This window comes from Caloenas nicobarica, chromosome 36, assembly GCF_036013445.1.
Source record: "Caloenas nicobarica isolate bCalNic1 chromosome 36, bCalNic1.hap1, whole genome shotgun sequence".
NCBI classification, from domain to species: domain Eukaryota; kingdom Metazoa; phylum Chordata; class Aves; order Columbiformes; family Columbidae; genus Caloenas; species Caloenas nicobarica.
Genome location: NC_088280.1, coordinates 950,703 through 974,554, shown reverse-complemented (window position 1 = coordinate 974,554; position 23,852 = coordinate 950,703). Strand labels below are relative to the sequence as shown.

Here is a 23,852-nt window from a genome sequence, read left to right as displayed (position 1 = left end):
ACCGTCCCCAAATTGTCACTTGACCATCCCCAAATGTCACTCGACCGTCTCCAAAATGTCACTAGACCGTCCCCAAATTGTCACTTGACCATCCCCAAACTGTCACTTGACCGTCCCCAAATTGTCACTTGACCACCCCCAAATTGTCACTTGACCGTCCCCAAAATGTCACTTGACCATCCCCAAATTGTCACTTGACCGTCCCCAAAATGTCACTTGATCATCCCCAGATTTTCACCTGACCATCCCCAAATTGTCACTTGACCATCCCCAAACTGTCACTTGACCGTCCCCAAATTGTCACTTGACCGTCCCCAAAATGTCACTTGACTGTCCCCAAAATGTCACTTGACCATCCCCAAATTGTCACTTGACCATCCCCAAACTGTCACTTGACCATCCCCAAACTGTCACTTGACCCTCCCCAAATGTCACTGGGGGTGTCCCCCAGGTGGCGACACCCACATTGATGGCACAGGACATGGCGGGGGGGGGACACACACAGTGACACTTTACTGCCCTGGGGACACATCCGTCCCCTGCGTTGAGGTCGGGGACAGCACCGGTGTCCCCCACCCCGCGTTGGGGACACTTTGTGGCCACCTTGGGGCCGTCAGACGGAGATGGCGCCGTCGCGGAAGCCGCAGCGGCCGATGAGGGCGTTGAGCAGCACGGGGTGGCCCTGGTGACACGTGTCCTGTGCCACCCGCAGCAGCTGCTCCAGGCGCTGGCGCTCGGGCCGGCCCAGCGCCCACCCCCGGCCACCCAGCGCTGCGGCCACCGCCTCGTAATCTGGGGACAACGGTGGCACTGTCACCCGGGGCGGGGGCGTGGGGACACTGCGAGGGACGGGGTGGGGCTGCTTGGGGTGACACGGTGCCACAAACATGGCCTGATCTGGGGTGACACGGGGACACCAGCCATGGGTGACATGGGGACACTGGGGGTGGCTCGATATGGGGGACACTGGGGGATAAGGGTGACATGGTGGCACCAACATGGGATGATCCTGGGTGACATGGGGACACTAGGGGTGGCTCGATATGGGGGACACTGGGGGATAAGGGTGACATGGTGGCACCAACATGGGATGATCCGGGGTGACATGGGGACAGCAGGTGGGACGTGATCCAGGGTGACATGGGGACACCAGCCATGGGTGACATGGGGACACTGGAGGTGGCTTGATATGGGGGACACTGGGGGACAGGGGTGACACGGTGGCACCAACATGGCCTGATCCTGGGTGACATGGGGACACTGGGGACAGGGGTTGGGTTTGCTCGGGGTGACATGGTGGCACCAACATGGGATGATCCTGGGTGACATGGGGACAGCAGCCATGGGTGACATGGGGACACTGGGGGTGGCTCGATATGGAGGACACTGGGGGACAGGGGTGACACGGTGGCACCAACGTGGCCTGATCTGGGGTGACATGAGGACACCAAACATGGGTGACATGGGGACACTAGGGGTGGCTCTGTCACCTCCTGGAGATGGGAGGTGACATGGGGACACTGGGTGACGGGGTTGGGTCTGCTCAGGGTGACACGGGGGGACCAGCTGTGACCTGGTGCCACCACCTTGGCCTGATCCTCCCAAAGGTGACAAAGTGCCACCAGGTGTCCCCTGACCCCCGCCCAGGGCGACCTGGTGGCACCAGCCATGGGTGACACGGGGACAACGGGGGTGGCTCCACGTAGGGTGACACCGGGTGACGGGGTCGGGTCTGCTCAGGGTGACACGGGGGGACCAGCCACAGCTCCGTCCACTTTGCCAAGATGCCACCGCTCCCCTCTCATTGTCACCCGGTGCCACCAACCCTGCCTCAAATTCCCCCTCAGATACCGCAGGCTCACCCGCGTGTCCCCAACCCCGGCGACAGAGGTGACAGAGGGGACATTACCCAGGTACGCGAGGCCACATCCCACGTTGCTGCCCAGCAAAGCCACCTGCTCGCGCGCAATCTGGCTCCAACACGCGTCGTTCCCCACCAGCGCGATGACCGGCGTCTGCGGGGGGGACAAACGTAATGTCACCACCCCCCGGTGACACCGCCGTGTCCCCCCCCCCGGCACCGTGTCCCTTATTGTGAGCGTCACCCACCTTGTGCCGCACGAAGGTGTCGAACTCCATCAAGCTGTAGCCCAAGGAGCCGTCGCCGTAAATGACCCAAACCTGGGGAGAAATGGCGTGGTGGCCACTGTCCCCCACGTGTCCCCATTGTCCCCAAGTGTCCCCAAGTGCCACCACGTCCTCATACCTCGGCATCGGGCCGGCAGAGCTTGGCGCCGAGTGCGAACCCTCCGCCGACTCCCAACGTGCCGAAAGGTCCTGGCGGGGGGGACAAGCGATGTCACCGAGCGTCACAGAATCCAGAATCATTTTGGGTGGAAAAGCCCCTCAAGGTTGAGTCCAACCGTAACCCAACACGGCACTGAAATGTCCCCAAGAACCTCAAAACGGCCCCAGGAGCCTCCTCCGTTCACCCCTCCGGGGATGGCGGCTCCAGCACTGCCCTGGGCAGCCTGTTCCAACGCCCCACAGCCCTTTGGGGAAGAAATCACCCCAAATTTCCACCCTCAGCCTCCTTCTCCAGCCCCTTCCCCAGCTCCGTTCCCTCCTCTGAACTCGCTGCAGCTCCTCAAGGTTTTTCTTGGCGTGAGGTGATCCCAACAGCCCTGGGGCCGCCATCGGAGCCCTGAGGTGATTCTGGCGCCATTTGGAGCCCTGAGGTGATTCTGGGGCCCCTGGGGCCAACATTTTGTGTTTTGAGGTTGTTTTAGCACCATTTCGTGTTTTGAGATGATCTTGGTGCCCCTGGTGCCGCCGTTTTGATCCCTGAGGTGATTCTGGGGCCATTTTGACCCCTGAGGTGATTCTGGCGCCATTTTGATTCCTGAGGTGATTTTGGCGCCATTTTGATTCCTGAGGTGATTCTGGTGCCCCTGGGGCCTCCATTTTGTGTTTTGAGGTGGTTTTATGCCGCATGGCCACCGTTTTGAGCCCTAAGATGATCTTCGTGCCACCATTTGGAGCCCTGACGTGATTCTGGTGCCCCTGGGGCCACCGTTTTGTGTTTTGAGGTGATTTGGGGCCATTTTGAGTCCTGAGGTGATTTTGGCGCCATTTGGAGCCCTGAGGTGATTCTGGCGCCCCTGGGGCCGCCACTTTGTGTTTTGAGGTGGTTTTAGTGCCATTTCATGTTTTGAGATGATCTTGGTGCCCCTGGTGCTGCCATTTTGATCCCTGAGGTGATTTTGGTGCCATTTTGAGCCCTGAGGTGATTCTGGCGCCATTTGGAGCCCTGAGGTGATTCTTGTGACCCTGGGGCCTCCATTTTGTGTTTTGAGGTGGTTTTATGCCGCATGGCCACCGTTTTGAGCCCTAAGATGATCTTCGTGCCACCATTTGGAGCCCTGAGGTGATTCTGGCGCCCCTGGGGCCGCCACTTTGTGTTTTGAGGTGGTTTTAGTGCCATTTTGTGTTTTGAGATGATTTTGTGCCCCTGGGGCTGCCACATTGAGCCCTGAGGTGATTCAGGGGCCCCTGGGGCCTCCATTTTGTGGTTCGAGTTGATTTTAGTCCCATTTTGAGCCCTGAGGTGATTTTGTGCCCCTGGGGCCACCATTTTGTGTTTTGAGATCATTTTATGCCCCATGGCCACCATTTTGAGCCCTAAGATGATCTTTGTGCCACCATTTGGAGCCTTGAGGTGATTCTGATGCCACTTTGATCCCTGAGGTGATTCTGGCGCCATTTTGAGCCCTGAGCTGATCTTAGAATCAATTTGGTTGGAAAAGCCCCTCAAGATCATTGAGTCCAACCATTAACCCACACCCCTGAGAACCTCAGCCCTTTCCCTGAATAATTTTTTTCCTAATTTCCAAGCTAAACCTCTCCCGGCACAGCTTGAGGCCATCTTGGTACCCCCGGGTTCTTTACCCACCACGGACACCCCGTCCAGGCCCTGGGGACACTCACCGGGGTCCAGCCAGGCCAGGGGCTGCCGTGGCCGTAGGATGTAGGCGGCGGTGGCCACAAAATCGCCCCCGTCGGCCACCAGGATGCAGTTGGGGGGCAGCAGCGCGTCCACGCAGAGCAGCAGGTCCAGGGGGTTCAGGTGTGGGGGAGCGGGGACGGCCGCTTTGTCCCTTGGGGATGGGGGGAACACCCGAAAATGGGGTGGGGACGCCCAAAATGGGGACCCCACTCAGTTGGAAAGGGGGTAAGATGCTCCAAAATGGGGGTGAGGACACCCCAAAAACGGGGGGTGGGATCCCCCAAAATGGATGTTCTTTGTCCCCATCCCCATCTCTGTCCCTGTCCCATCCTTGTCCTTGTCCCTATTCCTGTCCCCACACCCATTCCTGTCCCATCATTGTCCCCATTCCCAGTCCCATTCCTGTTCCATCCTTGTCCCCATCCCTGTCCCCACACCCATTCCTGTCCCACCATTGTCCCCATTCCCATCCCTGTCCCATCCTTGTCCCCAACCCCATCCCAAACCTTGTCCCCATCTCTGTCCCCATCCCATCATTGTCCCCATCCCCATCCCTGTCCTATCCTTGTCCCCATCCCCATCCCAACCCTTGTCCCCATCTCTGTCTCCATCCCCATCCCCGTCCCATCCTTGTACCCATCCCCATTCCTGTCCCATCCCTGTCCCGTTCTTGTCCCCATCCCCACCCTTGTCCCCATCCCCATCCCCACATCCATTCCTGTCCCATCTCTGTCCCCATCCCCATCCTTGTCCCACCCTTGTCCCCATCCCCACATCCATTCCTGTCCCCTCTCTGTCCCCATCCCCATCCTTGTCCCACCCTTATCCCCATCCCCATCCCTGTCCCCATCCCCACATCCATTCCTGTCCCCTCTCTGTCCCCATCCCCATCCTTGTCCCACCCTTATCCCCATCCCCATCCCTGTCCCCATCCCCACATCCATTCCTGTCCCCTCTCTGTCCCCATCCCCATCCTTGTCCCACCCTTGTCCCCATCCCCATCCCTGTCCCCATCCCCATCGCCACATCCATTCCTGTCCCATCTCTGTCCCCGTCCCCATCCTTGTCCCCATCCCCATCCCTGTCTCCATCCCTGTTCCTGTCCCTGTCCCATCCCCATCCCTGTCCCCATCCTGTCCCTCGTCCCCGTCCCCTCACCGGTTCTCCTGCTCCTTCCTCCTCTCCGCCTCCCGCAGCTGCTCGCCCCATTCCTTGGGGCAGCCGAACCCGCTCAGGCTCCTCGCCAACCGCACCACGAACGACGCCACGTCCCCTGCCGAAAACCACGTCACCCCCCGTTCCCGGGCGACCCTGGGGGTGCCACCACCCCCCCGGGGGACCCCTCACCCTGCACCGCCAGCCGCGGCTTCCAAAAAACGTCCGAATTCCGCAGAAGCTGCTCCCGGTCGCGGTTGACGGCGACGATGGCGGCGCCGCGGTTGAAGAGTCGCCCGTAGGAGAGGCGGAAATCGCAGACGGCGCCTTGGGGACGTCAACGGTGTCACCGGGGGGGGTGTTGGTGACGCTGTGGGGGTGTCACCACCCCTCGGTTGGGGACACAGTACCTGCCAGCAGCACCAGGTCGGCGTCGCGAAGGGCATCGCGGCGGTTTTGGCGCAGGAGGATGGGGCTGCCGGGGGTCAGGAGCCCCCGCGATGTGCCCCCCAGGTAACAGGGGACGCCGAGGGACTCCAGCGCCGAGCTGGGGGGGGCAGGGACAAAACAGAACCGTTCGGCCCCCAAACTGGCTCGGTTTGGCCCCAAAATTGGCTCAATGAGGGCCCTAAACTGGCTCAGTTTGGCCCCAAAACAATGGTTCAGTTGAGGCCCCAAACTGGCTCAGTTTGGCCTTAAAACCAGCTCAGTCTGAGCCTCAAACTGGCTCGGTTGGAGACCCAAAACCAGCTCGGTTTGGCCCCAAAACCAGCTCAATTAGAGTCCCAAACTGGTTTGGTTTGACTCCCAAAACTGGCTGGGTCGGGGCCCCAAACTGGTTCAGTTTGGACCCAAACTGGCTGGGTTGGAGACACAAACTGGCTCGGTTTGGCCTCAAAAAATGGCTCAGTTGAGGCCCCAAACTGGCTCAGTTTGGCCCCAAACTGGTTCAGCTGTCCCCAAACCATCTCGTAGACCCCAAATTGACTGATCTGCCCCCAAACCCAGCTCAACTGTCCCCAAACCAGTTCATCTGTCCCAAAACCAGTTCGTCCAGCCCCAAACCAGTTCACCCAGCCCCAGACCAGTCCAGCCGTCCCCAAACCCAGCTCATCTGTCCCCAAACCATCTCACTAGACCCCAAATTGGCTGATTGGCCCCCAAACCCAGCTCAACTGTCCCCAAACCAGTTCAGCCACCCAAAAACCCAGCCCAACTGTCCCCAAACCAGTTCAGCCACCCAAAAACCCAGCTCAACTGTCCCCAAACCAGTTAATCCAGCCCCAAACCAGTTAATCTGTGCCCAGAGCACTTTGCCGTGTCTCACCGCAGCTCCTCGGCCGGCGTGGGGGGCAGCATGGCCTGGCTGCCCACCAGCACCAGCGGCTTCCTGGCCCGGCTCAGCAGCTCTGCGCAGCGCTGCACCTGCGACCCAAAACCGCCTCGTTTGACCCCAAAACCGCCTCTGTCAGGACCAAACCTGCCTCATTTGACCCCAAAACCCACCCCAGCCAGGCCCAAAACCACCTCGTTTGACCCCAAAACCACCCCAGGCAGGCCCAAAACCAGCTCGTTTGATCCCAAAAACCACCTCAGTCAGCACCAAAACCACCTAATTTGCCCCAAAAACCACCCCAGTCAAGACTAAAACCACCTCATTTGACCACAAAACCCACCCCAGTCAGGCAAACCACCTAATTTGCCCCAAAACCACCTAATTTGCCCCAAAACCACCCCAGTCAAGACCAAAACCACCTCATTTGACCACAAAACCCACCTCAGTCAGGTCCAAAACCGCCTCATTTGACCCCAAAACCCACCCCAGTCACGCAAACCACCTAATTTGCCCCAAAACCACCTAATTTGCCCCAAAATCCTCCCCAGTCAGGCCCCAAACCGCCTCGTTTGACCCCAAAACCCACCCCAGTCAGGCCCAAAACCACCTCGTTTGACCACAAAACCCACCCCAGTCACGCAAACCACCTAATTTGCCCCAAAACCACCTAATTTGCCCCAAAATCCTCCCCAGTCAGGCCCCAAACCGCCTCGTTTGACCCCAAAACCCACCCCAGTCAGGCCCAAAACCGCCTCGTTTGACCCCAAAACCCACCCCAGTCAGGCCCAAAACTGCCTCATTTGCCCCCAAAACCACGTCAGTCAGGATCAAAACTGGCTTGTTTGACCCCGAAACCCATCCCAGTCAGGCCCAAAGCCACCTCAGGCCCAAAACCGCCTCATTTGCCCCCAAAACCACTCCAGGCAGGCCCAAAACCACCTTGTTTGATCCCAAAAAACACCTAATTTGCCCCCAAAACCACCCCAGTCAGGCCCAAAACCTCCTAATTTGTCCCAAAACCCACCCCAGTCAGGCTCAAAACCCACCTGAGTCAGGCCTAAAACCCACCCTGGTCAGGCCAAAAAGCCGGCATTATTTGGGTGCCAAAAAACCAGCTTAGTTGGGCCCCAACAACTGGCTCAACTGAGCCCTAAAATCAGTCCGGTTTAACCTCAAAACCAGTCCAGCTTATCCCCAAAACTGGCTCAAGCTAAGCCCCCAAATCAGCTTAGTTGGGCCCTAAACCAGCCCAGCTTAACCTTAAAATCAGCTCAGCTGATCTCTAAGATCACCCCAGTTCAGCCCCAAAACTGGCTTAGCTGATCCTCCCAACCAGCTTAGTTTGGCCCCAAAAACTGACTCAGCCGAGCCCTAAAATCAGCCCAGTTTAGCCCCAAAACCAGCTCACTCATCCCCCAAAACCAGCTTAGCTGGGCCCTAAACCCAGCCCAGCTTAAACCTAAAACCGGCTCAGCCGATCCCTAAAATCACCCCAGTTTAGCCCCCAAACCAGCTGATTTAACCCCAAACCCAGCTGATTTAACACCAAACCACCCCCCTGCTGCCCCCCAGGTAACGACACCCCCAAACCCTGACTTAGGCCGGGCTTGTCCCCCCTAAACCCACCTCCTCCTGCGTGGCCTGTGGCACGTGGATGGGCAGCGGCGACAAATCCTGGGGCTCCCAGGCCCCCGCGAAAAGGTTCCGGATGTAATTTTGGAGGTACCTATGGGGTGTGGGGGGTTAATTTTGGGGTGCTGGGGATTTTTGGGGTGCTGGGGGGGGTTCTCACCATGTCACCAACGTCCCCCGGAGCCCCCGGGGAGTTCGGGTGGCCCCAATTTCCTTCTCCACCACGTGGAAGGGGTAGAGGACGTCGATGGGCAGCTCCACAAAAACAGGGCCTGCAAAAAATTTGGGGGTGCGGGGAGGGGGGGACACCCCGAGGTCAGATAGGAAGAGGGTTTTGGGGGGGAAAAGCAAGATTTTGGGGTACAAAGCACTTTTTTGGGGGTAAAAAGCTCTTTATTTGGGTTAAAACTCACTTTTTGGGGGGGTAAAAGCCACCTTAATTCCAATAGCAGCACCCCAAAAAGAGACTTTTGGGGGCAAAAAGCACTTTATGGGGGTAAAAGCCAATTTTGGGGTGGGTTTTCGGGGGTAAAACCCCCTCCAATTCCCAACGTCACCCCAAAAAAGACACTTTTGCGGTTTAAAAACCACTTTTTGGGAGTAAAATCTCTGCCCAATTCCCAATGTCATCCCAAAAAAGACACTTTTGGGGGTTAAACACTTTTTTGGGGGGGGTAAAAGCTCCCCTAAATTCCCAATGTCACCCCAAAAAAGACACTTTTGGGGGGGTAAAACCCACTTTCCAGGGGTAAAACTCTTCCCCAAATCCCAATGTCACCCCAAAAGAGACACTTTTCGTGGGTTAGAAAACAGGGGGTTTTGATGTGTCCCCTCCCCATTTTTTGGGGTGTCACCTCCCATTTTGGGGGTGTCTCCCCCCATTTTGGGGGTGTCCCCCCACCTTGTACCCAGGGTCCCCGACTGAGCGGCGGCGAAAGCCTCATGCAGCGTGCGGACGATGTCCCCAATGTTACCCCCCAAAAAAGACGCTTTCGGGGGCTAAAATCTGGAGGTTTTTGGTGTGTTCCCCCCTCATTTTTTGGGGGTCCCCCCCATTTTTGGGGGTGTCCCCCCCCTCGTACCCAGGGTCCCCGACTGAGCGGTGGCGAAGGCCTCGTGCAGCGTGGGGACAATATCCCCAATGTTATCCCCAAAAAGGACGCCTTCGGGGGCTAAAATCTGGGGGTTTTTGGTGTGTTCCCCCCTCATTTTTTGGGGGTCCCCCCCATTTTTGGGGGTGTCCCCCCCCTCGTACCCAGGGTCCCCGACTGAGCGGTGGCGAAGGCCTCGTGCAGCGTGGGGACAATATCCCCAATGTTATCCCCAAAAAGGACGCCTTCGGGGGCTAAAATCTGGGGGTTTTTGGCGTGTTCCCCCCTCATTTTTTGGGGGTCCCCCCCATTTTTGGGGTGTCCCCGACTCGTACCCGGGGTCCCAGACTGAGCGGTGGCCATGGCCCGGCGCAGCGTGGGGACGATGTCCCGGACGGCGCGGACGGACACGCAGGATTTGCAGACGGTCTTGAAGAGCGAGAGCTGCTCGATGTCCTGCAACGCGCCCCGGCCCTGCGGGGACACAAACGGGAGGAAAAACACCGAAAATGGAGGAAAAACAGAAAAAATATGAGGAAAACTGCCCCAAAAATGGAGGAAAACCGCCTCAAAAATGGAGGGAAACCACCCCCAAAATGGCGGATAACCCGCCAAAATGGAGGAAAAATCCTCACTGAGTGGGGGGGAAACACCACAAAAATGGAGGAAAATCCCCCAAAATAGAGGAAAACCCCAGAAAAACGGAGGAAAAACACCCCAAAATGGAGGAAAACCCCTTGCTAAATGGGTGGAAACATCTCAAAATGGAGAAAAAACAACATAAAATGGAGGGAAACCATCCCCAAAATGGGGGAAAACCTCCACCGAATGGGGGAAACTCCCCAAAAGCGGAGGAAAACCCCCCAAAATGGAGGAAATTTCCCTGCCAAATGGGGGGAAATACCTCAAAAATGGGGCAAAACACCTCAAAATGGAGGAAAACCAACAAAAAATGGAGGGAAACCACCCCCAAAATGGGGGGAAATCTGGCAAAAGTGGAGGGAAAACCTCCACTGAATGGGGGGAAACACCTCAAAAGTGGAGGAAAACCCCCCAAAAATGGAGGGAAAAAACCCAAAGTGGAGGAAAACCCCCCAAAAACGAAGGGGGAAAAAATGGAGAAAAACAAAAAAAAAAAAAAAAGAGGAGGGAAAAAACCCAAAAATGGGGGGAAAAAATCCCCAAAATGGAGGAAAATCGCCCCAAAAATCAGACCCCAAAAAACCCAAAATGAGGGAAAATCCCCCCAAATAGGGGTAAAACACCCCAAAACTGAGGAGAAACCTCCAAAAATGGGGGGAAAAACCACCCCCAAAATGGGGGGAAAACCAGCCCAAAAATGGAGGGAAAACCAGCCCAAAAATGGAGGGAAAACCAGCCTGAAAATGGAGGGAAAACCCCCCAAAATGAAAGGAAAAAAATTATGAGGGAATATCCCCCCAAATTGGGGCAAAAAGCCCCCCAAAATTGAGGAAAAACCTCCAAAAATGGAGGGAAAACCTCCCCAAAAATGGAGGGAAAGAAACACCACATGGAGGGAAAAAAACAAAGTGGGGGAAACGCCTCCAAAATGGGGGAAACAAAACAAAACCAAATGAGGGAAAACACCCCAAAAATGGAGGAGAAACCCCCAAAACTGAGGACAAAAAACCAAACGAACAAAAAGGGGGGAAACGCCTCCAAAACGGGGGAAACAAAACCAAACCAAATGGGGGAAAACACCCCAAAAATGGAGGAGAAACCCCCAAAACTGAGGAAAATAAAACAAACAAAAAGGGGGGAAATCCCCCAAAACGGACGAAAACCCCCCAAAATGGAGGAAACCCCCCACAAAATGTGCCCAAAAAGGGAATTTTTGTCTCCTCACCTTCTGTAAGGTGGCGGCCGCTCCCCCGATGAGCAGCAGCGGGGACTCGGCCATCTGGGCGTTCTTGACCGCGGTGACCGTGTTGGTGACACCGGGACCCGCGGTGACAACGGCGACACCAACACCACCTGGGGGGACACGGGGGATGGGACGGGGGGACAAATGGGGACAAAAGCCACCACAGAAGGTCCCTGGACACCCCCAAAGTCTTAGAACCATCCTCAGGTCAACGGGGACCCCACCAAGTTGGGACACCCCAAAATTCTCCATCCATTGAGCCAAGAGAACGTGGTGGCCTTGGGGACACCTTCTCCTGGGCCTGTAGGTCACAAATGGGGACAAAAGCCACCACAGAAGGTCCCTGGACACCCCCAAAGTCTTAGAACCATCCTCAGGTCAACGGGGACCCAACCAAGTTGGGACACTCCAAAATTCTCCATCCATTGAGCCAAGAGAACGTGGTGGCCTTGGGGACACCTTCTCCTGGGCCTGTAGGTCACAAATGGGGACAAAAGCCACCACAGAAGGTCCCTGGACACCCCCAAAGTCTTCGAACTCTTTGCAGGTCAACGGGGACCCAACCAAGTTGGGACACCCCAAAATTCTCCATCCATTGAGCCAAGAGAACGTGGTGGCCTTGGGGACACCTTCTCCTGGGCCTGTAGGTGACAAATGGGGACAAAAGCCACCACAGAAGGTCCCTGGACACCCCCAAAGTCTTAGAACCATCCTCAGGTCAACGGGGACCCAACCAAGTTGGGACACCCCAAAATTCTCCATCCATTGAGCCAAGAGAACGTGGTGGCCTTGGGGACACCTTCTCCTGGGCCTGTAGGTCACAAATGGGGACAAAAGCCACCACAGAAGGTCCCTGGACACCCCCAAAGTCTTCGAACTCTTTGCAGGTCAACGGGCACCCAACCAAGTTGGGACACCCCAAAATTCTCCACCCATTGAGCCAAGAGAACGTGGTGGCCTTGGGGACACCTTCTCCTGGGCCTGCAGGTGACAAATGGGGACAAAAGCCACCACAGAAGGTCCCTAGACACCCCCAAAGTCTTCGAACTCTTTGCAGGTCAACGGGGACCCAACCAAGTTGGGACACCCCAAAACCTTGGAGCAGAACAAGGTGGTGGCCTTGGTGCCTGTAGGTGCCAAACGGGGACAAAAGCCACCACGAGGTGACCCCGGAGCTCACCAGAGAGGCGGGAGACGGCATCGGCGGCGAAGACGGCGGTGGCCTCGTGCCGGGTGTCCACCACGCGCACCCCGATCTTCTCGCAGGCCACCAGGATGGGCGAGATGTGCCCGCCGGCCAAGGCAAAGACGAAGCGCACGCCGTGGGCCTTCAACACGGCGGCCACCAGCTCCCCGCCGTGACGGGGACTCTGCGGGTCCACCTGTAACACCGGGCGGGCGTCAACGGCGTCACCCCGGCCCCGGTGGTGCGGGGTTTGGGGGGAAAAAGGGTGGGTTTGGGCAAAAAATTGGGGTTGCGGCCTACCTGGTGGCAGAGCTGGTGGAGGAGGCCCAGGCGATGGGCCAGCGCCACGAGCGCCGTGGCCACCGTCACCAGGAGGGCGGCGCAGGCCACGGTGACACCGCTCAGGGCGTCCATGGGGACGGCAGGACAGGCCTGGGCGGGGAGGTGAGCCTGGCTTAGTTGAGCCCGGCTTAGTTGAGCCCGGCTTAGTTGATTTTGGTGAATTGAACCCACATTAATTGAACCCACATTAACTAAAATGGGTGAATTGAACGCGGATGAATTAAATTGGGTGAAATAAACCCGGATGAATTGAACCCAGATTAATTAAACCCGGATTAATTGAATTTGGTGAACTGAACCCGGATTAATTGAACCCGGATTAATTATATTTAGTGAATTGAACCCAGATTAATTGAACCCAGATTAATTGAACCTCGATTAATTGAACCCAGATTAATTGAATTTGGTGAATTGAACCTGGATTAATTGAACCCGGATTAATTATATTGGGTGAAATGAACTCAGATGAATTGAACCCAGATTAATTAAATTGGGTGAACTGAACCCAGATTAATTGAACCCAGATTAATTAAATTTAGTGAATTGAACCCCGATGAATTAAATTTGGTGAAATGAACCCAGATGAATTGAACCCAGATTAATTGAACCTGGATTAATTTAATTGGGTGAATGGAACCCGGATGAATTGAACCTATATTACTCGAACCTGGTGAACTGAACCTGGATTAACTGAATTTGGATTAATTGAATTTACATTAATCAAACCTGGATTAATTGAACCTGAATTAAACAAATTTGGTGAACTGAACCTGGATTAATTAAATTGGGTAAATCAAACCTGGATTAATTAAACCTAGATTAATCAAAGCCGGTGAATTTAACCCGGATTAATTGAAATTGGATAAATTGAACTCGGATAAATTGAACTCAGATTAATGATTAATTAAACTTGGATTAATCCAACCTGGTGAACTGAACCTGGATTAATTGGACCTGCATTAACTGAACCTGATTAACTGAACCTGGATTAATCGAACCCATATTAACTGAACCTTATTAATTGAACCTGGATTAATAGAACTTGGATTAATTGAACCTGGTAAACTGAACCCAAGTTAATTGAACCCAGTAATCAAACTTAAATTAACTGAACCAGGATTAAGCAAGCCCAGTGAACTGAACCCGGATTAATCGAACCTGCATTAATTGAACCTGGGTTAACTGCACCGGGACTAACTAAACCTGGACTAATTGAACCCAGTGAACTGAACACAGTTTAGTTGAAAATGGTTTAACTGAACCGGGGATTTGAACCCAGTTTAATCAAAGCAGATGAACTAACCTGGTTTCACTGAACCCAGTTTCATTTAACCTGGTTTAACTGAACCCAGCGAACCGGTTTAACTAAGCCTAGTGAATTAACCTGGTTTAAATGAACCCAGCTTAATCGAACCCGGTTTAAACAAACCCGATTGACTGAATATGGTTTAATCAAACCCAGTTTAACCGAGACAGGTGAAGTGACCCCAATTTAACCTAACCTAAGGAATTAAACCCAGTTTAACTGAATCCAGTTCAACTAAAACCAGCACCACTTCTCCAGCTCAACCCCAGCGCTAAGCCAAGCCCAACCCCAGCTCATTTGCATAATTACCCTAATGAACTCGTCTGTCTTCTCCAACTCTCGGCGCAAGACCTGGTTGCAGGGTGGGGGGGGCGAAGAGGCAGAAAATCCCAAACCCGGCCTAAACCCCCCCCCAAACTAATCCCAGTTTTAGCCCATTCCCACCCCCGGAGCTGATCCGGACGCCGGATTTTTCTCCTTAAACCCCCAAATTCACCCCTTTTTAGGCTTAAAAAAGGCGGGGGGGTGGGCGGGGATAGGTGCAGGGATCCCAAACCCGCCCCCCCACCCCCGCCCCGGTTGTCCCCTGGTCCTGTGACCCCCCCCCCCAGGGTCCTCCCCGCCACGGTCCCACGTTCCCCAGCGCCCCCCCCGTTCCCACGGCAACCCCCAAACCCCCGCCGGGTGTCCCCCGGTCCCATGACCCCCCCACCCCTCCCAGGTCCAAGGTCACCCCCCCGTGTCCCCCCCATCGCCACCTGCCCGTCCCGGAAGCCCCGAGGCCCCGCCCACCCCTGCCGGCCCCGCCCACCCTTCCCACCAAGCCCCGCCCACCCCCGTGACCACGCCCCCTCCGCGGACCGACCCCGCGCTGCCGCCCGAGTCACGTGGCGCCGCCCTGAGTCATGTGACGCCACCTTCCGGCTCCGCCCCCTCCGCGTCATTCGCCCCCGAGCTTGCTTTTTTTTTTTTTTTTTTTTTTCCCCTCAGCGGAGCGCGCTGATTGGCTGAGGGGCGGGGCGGGGCAGAGGCCAGGGGGCGTGTCCGGGGAAGGGGCGTGGCCAGGGCTGAGCAGAGTCCAAGGGCGAGGATCGGAGCGAGGGGCGTGGTCAGGGAAGGGGCGTGGCCAGGAAAGGGGCGGAGCGGTGGGCGGGGCCTGGCGGGGGAGTCCCCCATGGGGGTTCCCCCGGGGGGGGATTTTACGTGGAGATGTCGCTTGGGGGGGGTTATATGGGGGTTTACATGGGGGGGCTCGCTTGGGGGGATGTCCCATGGTGGGGTGTGTCCGTTTCGGGGGGTCTCCAATGGGGGGGGTGGGTCCGTTTTGGGGGGTTTCCCATGGGGGGGGCCGTTTCGGGGGGTGGTTCACATGGGGGGGGGCGGTCTCCCATAGGAGAGGGGGGGTCTCATATATGAGACTCCCATGGTGGGGGGGGGTCGTCTCGTTTCAGGGGGTTTCACATGGGGGGGGGTCAATTGGGGGAGGTCTCCCGTGGATTTTCGGGGAGGGGGAGGGGGGAGCAGAAACTGCTCTGGGGGACCCAGGCGTCCGGGAAGGTGCGCCCCCCTCCCCCCCCCTTCCAGTGTTCCCCCCCGCTCCCCCAAACCCCTTCCCGGTCCCGTCCCCTTTCCCAGGGGGGACGGAAACTCCGTCACGATCGGAGGAGGTGAAATCCCCGGGGGGGGGTGGTGCGGGGAGACACTTCCCGTCCACGGTGACGTCACCAACGGGAGGGACCCAGGCGTCCGGGTACCCCCCCGCAATGTCTTCCATGGGACCCAGGCGTCCGGCCCCCCCCCTAGTGTCTTCCATGGGACCCAGGCGTCCGGGCCCCCCCCAGTGTCTTCCAGGGGACCCAGGCGTCCGGCCCCCCCCGCAATCTCTTCCAGGGGACCCAGGCGTCCGGCCCCCCCCCGCAATGTCTTCCAGGGGACCCAGGCGTCCGGCCCCCCCCCCAATGTCTTCCAGGGGACCCAGGCGTCCGGCCCCCCCCCGCAATGTCTTCCAGGGGACCCAGGCGTCCGGGCCCCCCCCAGTGTCTTCCAGGGGACCCAGGCGTCCGGGCCCCCCCCAGTGTCTTCCAGGGGACCCAGGCGTCCGGCCCCCCCCGCAATCTCTTCCAGGGGACCCAGGCGTCCGGGCACCCAATGATGGGGAGATGGGGGCAGCCCCCGGACGCCTGGGTCCCCTGGAAGCCGTTTTGAGGGGGGGGGTGGGTGCCCGGACGCCTGGGTCCCCGTCCCAGCACTCTCCGCCCTCCCCGGTGTCCCCCCGGGGTTCCCCCCGCCCCCGGTGGCGCCGGTTCCTCCGCGGTTTGTCCCCACCCCCGGGGCCGGTTTGTCCCCAGCCCTGACCGCCCTCCCTTGTCCCTCCTCCCCGGTGTCACCGTCGTCCCCCCCCCGCTCCCACCGGGGTCCCTTCGGTCCCTCCCCAGTGTCCCCAACCCCTCCCCGCTGTCCCCAACCCCTCCCCAGTGTCCCCATACCCTGTATCACCAACCCATCCCCGGTGTCCCCATCCCCTCCCCGGTGTCCCCAACCCCAGTGTCCCCAACCTCTCCCCGGTCCCTCCCCAGTGTCCCCAACCCCAGTGTCCCCACCCCTCTCTAGTGTCCCCATCCCCTCCTCAGTGTCCCCAACTCCAGTGTCCCCATCCCCTCTCTAGTGTCCCCATCCCCTCCCCGGTGTCCCCATCCCCAGTGTCCCCAACCCCTCCCCGGTGTCCCCAACCCCTCCCAGTCCCTCCCCAGTGTCCCCAACCCCAGTGTCCCCATCCCCTCTCTAGTGTCCCCATCCCCTCCTCAGTGTCCCCAACCCCAGTGTCCCCATCCTCTCCCCAGTGTCCCCAACCCCTGTATCCCCATCCCCTCCCCTGTCCCTCCCCGGTGTCCCCAACCCCAGTGTCCCCAACCCCTCCCCAGTGTCCCCAACCCCTCCCCGGTCCCTCCCCGGTGTCCCCATCCCCAGTGTCCCCATACTCTGTATCCCCAACCCCTCTCGGTCCCCGCCTAGTGTCCCCATCCCCTCTCTAGTGTCCCCATCCCCTCCCTAGTGTCCCCAACCCCAGTGTCCCCATCCTCTCCCCAGTGTCCCCAACCTCTGTATCCCCATCCCCTCCCCTGTCCCTCCCCGGTGTCCCCAACCCCAGTGTCCCCATCCTCTCCCCAGTGTCCCCATCCTCTCCCCAGTGTCCCCAACCTCTGTATCCCCAACCCCTCCCCGGTCCCTCCCCGGTGTCCCCATACTCTGTATCCTCAACCCCTCTCGGTCCCCGCCTAGTGTCCCCATCCCCTCCCTAGTGTCCCCAACCCCAGTGTCCCCATCCTCTCCCCAGTGTCCCCAACCCCAGTGTCCCCATCCCCTCCCCGGTGTCCCCATCCCCAGTGTCCCCAACCCCTCCCCGGTGTCCCCAACCCCAGTGTCCCCATCCCCTCCCCAGTGTCCCCAACCCCTGTATCCCCATCCCCTCCCCTGTCCCTCCCCGGTGTCCCCAACCCCAGTGTCCCCATCCCCTCTCTAGTGTCCCCATCCCCTCCCCAGTGTCCCCAACCCCAGTGTCCCCAACCCCTCCCCAGTGTCCCCAACCCCTGTATCCCCAACCCCTCCCCGGTCCCTCCCCGGTGTCCCCAACCCCTCCCCGGTGTCCCCAACCCCTCCCCGGTCCCTCCCCGGTGTCCCCAACCCCTCCCAGCCCCTCCCCGCTCCCTCTATAACGCGGCTCCTCCGCCGCCCTCGCAGCGCGATGCCGCCTCCCGCCGGCCCCGCGTGTCCCGCCGGGGTCCCCCCCGCCGGGGTCCCCCCCGCCGCGTTCCCCCGATGCCGCTGCTGCTGCCGCCGCTCCCGGGGCCGCTCCCGGGGCCGCTCCCGCCGCCTCGTCCCGGTTGTCGCCGCCGCCGTCGGAGCCGCCGCGCTCGGAGCCGCCGCCGCGCTGCTGGGGCTGCTGCGCGCCGGGGGGCGGCCGCCGGTGAGGACGGGGCGGGAGCGGGGGGCTGCGCGGCCGGCCGTCTGGCTGTGCGGCCGGGGGGCTGGCTGTGCGTCCGTCCATCTGTCTGTGCGGCCGTCCGTCTGGCTGCGCGGCCGTCCGTCTGGCTGTGCGGCCGTCCGTCTGTCCGGCCTGGGGGCTGTGCGTCCGTCCGTCTGTGCGGCCGTCCGTCTGTCTGTGCGGCCGTCTGTCTGTCCGGCCGGGGGGCTGGCTGTGCATCCGTCCATCTGTCTGTGCGTCCGTCCATCTGTCTGTGCGGCCGTCCGTCTGTCCGGCCGGGGGGCTGCGCGGCCGTCCGTCTGTGCGTCCGTCCGTCTGTCTGTGCGTCCGTCCGTCTGTGCGGCCGGGGGGCTGGCTGTGCGTCCGTCCGTCTGGCTGTGCGTCCGTCCGTCTGTCCGGCCGGGGGGCTGCGCGTCCGTCCGTCTGTCCATCTGGGGGTCTGTCTGTGCGTCCATCCGTCTGTCCGGCCGGGGGGGCTGGCTGTCCATCCGTCCGTCTGTCCATCTGGGGGTCTGTCTGTGCGTCCGTCCGTCTGTCCGTCTGGGGGTCTGTCTGTGCGTCCGTCCGTCTGTGCGGCCGGGGGTCTGTCTGTGAGTCCGTCCGTCTGTCCGGCCAGGGGGCTGTCTGTGCGTCCGTCCGTCTGTGCGGCTGGGGGTCTGTCTGTGAGTCCGTCCGTCTGTCCGGCCGGGGGGCTGCGCGTCCGTCCGTCTGTCTGTGCGTCCGTCCGTCTGTGCGGCCGGGGGGCTGCGCGTCCGTCCGTCTGTGTGGCTGGGGGTCTGTCTGTGCGTCCGTCCGTCTGTCCGTCTGGGGGTCTGTCTGTGCGTCCGTCCGTCTGTGCAGCTGGGGGTCTGTCTGTGCGTCTGTCCGTCTGTGCGGCCGGGGGGGCTGGCTGTCCATCCGTCCGTCTGTCCGTCTGGGGGTCTGTCTCTGCATCTGTCCGTCTGTCCGGCCGGGGGGCTGTCTGTCCATCCGTCCGTCTGTCCGGCCAGGGGGCTGTCTGTCCATCCGTCCGTCTGTCCGGCTGGGGGTCTGTGCGTCCGTCCGTCTGTCCAGCCGGGGGGCTGGCTGTCCATCCGTCCGTCTGTGCATCGGTCCGTCTGTCCGGCCGGGGGTCTGTCCATCTGTCCGTCTGGGGGCCTGTCTGTGCATCCGTCTGTCTGTCCGGCCGGGGGGCTGTCCGGGTGTCCGGGGGTCTGTCCATGTGTCCTTCTGAGTGTCCGTCTGTCTGGGGGTCTGTCCGTCTGTCCGGGTGTCTGGGAGTCTGTCCATGTGTCCTTCTGAGTGTCCGTCTGTCCGGGGGTCGGTCCGTCTGTCCGTCTGGGGATCTGTCCATGTGTCCTTCTGAGTGTCCGTCTGTCCGGGGCTCTGTCTGTCCAGGGATCTGTCCATCCGTCTGGGGGGGGTCTGTCCGTCCGTCCGGGTGTCTGGGAGTCTGTCCATGTGTCTTTCTGAGTGTCCGTCCATCCGGGGTTCTGTCTGTCCATGTATCTGTCTGTCCACCCAGGGGTCTGTCCGTCCATGCGTCTGTCTGTCCGGGGATTTGTCCGTCCATCCGGGGGGGCTGGGGGGGGGGTCTGTCCGTCCATCCGGGGGTCTGTCCATCCGTCCGGGGGGGCGTCTGTCTGTCCGTCCGTCTGTCCGTCCAGGGGGCTGTCCATCTGTCCAGGGGTCTGTCCATGTGTCCTTCTGAGTGTCCGTCTGTCCAGGGCTCTGTCTGTCCATGTATCTGTCTGTCCATCCTGGGGTCTGTCTGTCTGTCCGGGGGTCTGTCCGTCCGTCCGGGCGGGGGGGGTCTGTCCATGTGTCCTTCTGAGTGTCCGTCCGTCCGGGGCTCTGTCCATCCATGTATCTGTCCGTCTGTCTGGGGGTCTGTCCGTCCATGTGTCTGTCTGTCCGGGGATCTGTCCGTCTGTCCGGGGGGGGGTCTGTCCATCCTGGGGTCTGTCCGTCCGTCCGGGGGTCTGTCCGTCCATCCGGGGGTCTGTCCATGTGTCCTTCTGAGTGTCCGTCCGTCCGGGGCTCTGTCTGTCCATGTATCTGTCCGTCCGTCCAGGGGTCTGTCCGTCCATGTGTCTGTCTGTCTGGGGATCTGTCTGTCCGTCCATGTATCTGTCTGTCCATCCAGGGGTCTGTCTGTCCATGCATCTGTCTGTCCGGGGATCTGTCTGTCCATCCGGGGGGGGTCTGTCCGTCCTGGGGTCTGTCCGTCCGTCCGGGTGTCTGGGGGTCTGTCCATGTGTCCTTCTGAGTGTCCGTCCGTCCGTCCGGGCCTCTGTCTGTCCATGTATCTGTCCGTCCATCCAGGGGTCTGTCCGTCCATGTGTCTGTCTGTCTGGGGATCTGTCTGTCTGTCCAGGGGTCTGTCCGTCCATGCGTCTGTCCGTCCTGGGGTCTGTCCGTCCGTCTAGGGGTTTGTCTGTCCATGTGTGTGCGTGTCTGTCCGGATGTCCATCCGGGGCTCTGTCTGTCCATATGTCTGTCTGTCCGTCTGGGGGTTTGTCCGTCCATGCGTCTGTCTGTCCTGGGGTCTGTCTGTCCGTCCGGGGCTCTGTCTGTCCATGTATCCGTCTGTCCGTCCAGGTGTCTGTCCGTGTGTGTGTCTGTCTGTCCGGATGTCTGTCCGGGTGTCTGTCCATCCATGTGTCTGTCTGTCCGGGGATCCGTCTGTCCAGGTGTCTGTCTGTCTGTCTGTCCGAGTGCCTGTCTGTCTGTCCGGGGGTCCGTTTGGCCAGTTTGCCTTCTGTTTGTCCAGGTGTCCGTTTGTCCGTCTGTCCGCCTGTCTGTCCGTCCGGCTGTCCGGCTGTCTGTCCGAGGCTCCATTTGGCCGTTTTTCCAGGTGTTTGTCTGGGTGTCCATTCGTCCGTCTGTCTGTCCGGGGGAAGCTGGGTGTCTGGGGGGTCCATCTGTCCGTCCGGTTGTCCTGCCGTCTGTCTGTCTGGGGGTCCGGGTGTCCATCCGTCTGCCTGTCCGTCCATCTGTCCGTCCGGGTGTTCATCCTGGTGTCTGTCCGTTTGTCCGGGCGTTCGTCCATCTGTCCGGGAGGTCTGAGTGTCCATCTGTCTGGGTGTCCATTAGTTCCAGGTGTCCGTCTGTCCGGTTGTCCAGGTGTTTGCCCCGGCGTCCCGCTGTCCGTTCAGTTGTCCGTCTGTCCGGTTCTCCAGGTATCCGGTTGTCTGTCTGGCTGCCCGGGTGTCCATCTGTCCTGGTGCCCCGTCGTCCGTCTGTCCAGCTGCCTGGGTGTCCGCCTGTCCGGGTGTCCGCCTAGCCAGGTGTCTGTCCCGGTGTCCGTCTGTCCGTCTGCTTGTCCGGGCGTCCGTTCGGGTCTGGGTGTCCGTCTGTCCTGCTGTCCAGTGTGCCAGTGTCCGAATGTCCCCCCTGTGCCTCAATTTCCCCATTGTCCCCAAATCCCCCCAATGTCCCCAAATCCCCCCGTGCCTCAGTTTCCCCGATGTCCCCACCCCCCCCCAGGGGTGTCCCCTCCCCCATGTCCCCCCCAATGGAAAGTCCCCAAATCCCGTCGTGACACCAACTTCCCCTTGGGGGGGGGAGAATGGGGGGAGGTGACACTTGGGGACAAGGACACTCGGGTCCCCTTGACGTTTCCTTTCCCCTCCCCCACAGGCTGCGACTGCCGCCCACGTCCTGCTGAGCGCTGGTGAGTGACACGGGACATTGGGGACATTGGGGACAGGGGGGGACATGGGGACAAGGGACGTATGGGGGGGACATGGGGGACATGGGGACATGGGGGGACATGAGGACATGGGGACAAGGGACATATGGGGGGACATGGGGACATGGGGACGTGGGGGGACATGAGGACATGGGGACATGGGACATATCGGGGAACATGGGGACATGGGGACAAGGGACATATGGGGGGACATGGGGACATGGGGACGTGGGGGGACATGAGGACATGGGGACATGGGACATATGGGGGGACATGGGGATATGGGGACATGGGGGGACAAGGGGACATTGGAAATATGGGGGGACAAGGGGAGACATGGGGGACGTGGGGACATGGGGGGACATGGGGACATTGGAGACAGGGGGGACATGGGGACGTTGGGGACATGGGGACACTGGAGGGACGGGGGGACATGGGGGACATTGGGGACATGGGGACATATGGGGGGACATGGGGACAGAGGGGACATGGGGACATAGAGAGACATGGGGACATGGGATGTGGGGACATGGGGGGACATTTGGGACATGGGGACATATAGGGGGACAGGGGGGACATGGGGACATGGGACGTGGAGACTTTGGGGACGTGGGGACAGGGGATGTGGGGACAGGGGACATGGGGACTGTGGCTTCTGCTCCGTCACCTCGCGGTTCCTCCTTCCGCCCGCGGTGAGGAAATGTCACCCGGGAGCATCCGGGGGTGGCACCGGGCGTCACGGAGTGTCCCCAAGTGTCACGGAGTGTCCCCAAGTGTCATGGAGCATCCTCTGTCCCCAGGTTGTCACAAAGTGTCCCCAAGTGTCATGGAGGGTCCCCAAGGGTGTCACGGAGCATCCCTTGTCCCCAGGGTGTCACAGAATGTCCCCAAGGTGTCACAGAGCATCCTCTGTCCCCAGGATGTCACAGAGTGTCCCCAAGATGCCATAGAGCATCCCCTGTCCCCAGGATGTCACAGAATGTCCCCAAGGTGTCACAGAGCATCCTCTGTCCCCAGGATGTCACAGAGTGTCCCCAAGATGCCATAGAGCATCCCCTGTCCCCAGGATGTCACAGAGGATGTCACAGAGCATCCCCTGTCCCCAGGATGTCACAGAGTGTCCCCAAGATGCCATAGAGCATCCCCTGTCCCCAGGATGTCACAGAGGATGTCACAGAGCATCCCCTGTCCCCAGGATGTCACAGAGTGTCCCCAAGATGTCATAGAGCATCCTCTGTCCCCAGGATGTCACAGAGTGTCCCCAAGATGCCATAGAGCATCCTCTGTCCCCAGGATGTCACAGAGCATCCTCTGTCCCCAAGGTGTCACAGAGCATCATCTGTCCCCAAGGTGTCATAGAGTGTCCCCAGGATGTCACGGAGTGTCCCCAAGTTGTCACAGGGTGTCCCCAGGGTGTCACGGAGTGTCCCCAAGGTCTCACAGAGCATCATCTGTCCCCAAGGTGTCACAGAGTGTCCCCAGGATGTCACGGAGTGTCCCCAAGTTGTCACAGGGTGTCCCCAGGGTGTCACGGAGTGTCCCCAAGGTGTCACAGCGTGTCACGGCACATCCTCTGTCCCCAGGGTGTCATGGAGTGTCCTTTGTCCCCACGGTCCCTGGGGTGTCCCGGAGCATCCCTTGTCCCCGCGGTCACCCACGTCCCACCGGGGTCACCCCCTCTCCCCTTGGGGACACCTCTGACCCCTCCTGTCCCCTCCTGTCCCCCCCCGCAGGCTCCCTGACGCCGCCGGGTCCCCTCCTGCGCTACGAGGACGGAATCAACGGCGCCTTCCTGAGCGGTGACATCCGGGTGACATCGCCGCGGGAGCTGCGGGTGACATCGGGAGGGCTCTACCTGCTCTACGGCCAGTTCGCCCTCAGCTGCGTGGCCACCGAGTGTCCCCAAGGGACCGTCACCCTCCAGCTGCGCCGCGCCGGGTCCCCCCGCCCGCTGCTGGCGGTGACGGTGACAATGACACCGGCGACGGGGTCGGGCCCCGCGCGCTCCGGGTTGTCACAGGCCGTGGGACAATTGGAGCCCGGGGACGTCCTGAGCCTGGCGCTGGTTGGGGACGTGCTCGGGGACGATGGGGACAATGGGGACGGGTGGCAGCTGGAGCAGGACGAGAGGGAGGGGAATTTCGTGGGGTTGTTGCGGATCGCCGGGGGGTGACACGGGGGGGACATGGGGGGTGGAGGGTGGGGACATCTGGGGACATCGGTGACTTTCCCACCTGGACATTCTGGGTCCCAAAACT

The 23,852-nt window shown here is 59.9% G+C and overlaps 2 protein-coding genes across 3 annotated transcripts; both read right to left on the bottom strand.

The window, feature by feature from the left end:
• Window positions 1-514: 514 nt before the first annotated feature.
• On the bottom strand, window positions 515-14,859 carry ILVBL (ilvB acetolactate synthase like). Of its 2 annotated transcripts, none has more exons than XM_065654896.1 (17): window positions 14,805-14,859; window positions 14,249-14,290; window positions 12,592-12,723; window positions 12,286-12,487; window positions 11,088-11,215; window positions 9,556-9,694; window positions 8,290-8,401; window positions 8,124-8,223; window positions 6,489-6,586; window positions 5,572-5,708; window positions 5,354-5,488; window positions 5,165-5,279; window positions 3,988-4,157; window positions 2,267-2,337; window positions 2,110-2,181; window positions 1,910-2,015; window positions 515-792 (listed from the first exon to the last, which is right to left on the bottom strand). In XM_065654896.1, exons 3-17 carry the CDS (start codon window positions 12,703-12,705, stop codon window positions 614-616), a joined length of 1,878 nt encoding a protein of 625 aa, XP_065510968.1. In that variant the 5' UTR covers window positions 12,706-12,723; window positions 14,249-14,290; window positions 14,805-14,859; the 3' UTR covers window positions 515-613. The 2 variants fall into 2 exon arrangements, with proteins under 2 accessions (XP_065510968.1, XP_065510967.1); XM_065654895.1 differs by lacking the exon at window positions 14,805-14,859 and adding an exon at window positions 14,698-14,721.
• A 189-nt stretch (window positions 14,860-15,048) lies between these two features.
• Window positions 15,049-19,910, bottom strand: LOC136000913 (collagen alpha-1(I) chain-like). Its single transcript, XM_065654912.1, has 3 exons — window positions 17,622-19,910; window positions 15,596-15,941; window positions 15,049-15,095 (listed from the first exon to the last, which is right to left on the bottom strand). Exons 1-3 carry the CDS (start codon window positions 19,908-19,910, stop codon window positions 15,049-15,051), a joined length of 2,682 nt encoding a protein of 893 aa, XP_065510984.1.
• Between the last annotated feature and the right edge of the window lie 3,942 nt (window positions 19,911-23,852).

Bases quoted from the DNA above. Each gene is read 5' to 3' on its own strand.
- ILVBL (XM_065654896.1), bottom strand. From the start codon at position 12,705: ATGGACGCCCTGAGCGGTGTCACCGTGGCCTGCGCCGCCCTCCTGGTG. The intron at 12,488-12,591 runs GTAGGCCGCAAC...CCGGTGTTACAG, and splicing joins TCCACCAGCTCTGCCACCAG to GTGGACCCGCAGAGTCCCCG. The intron at 2,016-2,109 runs GTGGGTGACGCT...TCCCCCCCGCAG, and splicing joins ACACCTTCGTGCGGCACAAG to ACGCCGGTCATCGCGCTGGT.
- LOC136000913 (XM_065654912.1), bottom strand. From the start codon at position 19,910: ATGGACAGACCCCCGGATGGACGGACAGACCCCCGGACGGACGGACAG. The intron at 15,942-17,621 runs GTTGGGGACACC...GTCCCCTGGAAG, and splicing joins GCGGGGAGGGGCTGGGAGGG to ACATTGCGGGGGGGGGCCGG. The intron at 15,096-15,595 runs GTGACGGAGTTT...CTCCCCCGCCAG, and splicing joins GGATTTCACCTCCTCCGATC to GCCCCGCCCACCGCTCCGCC.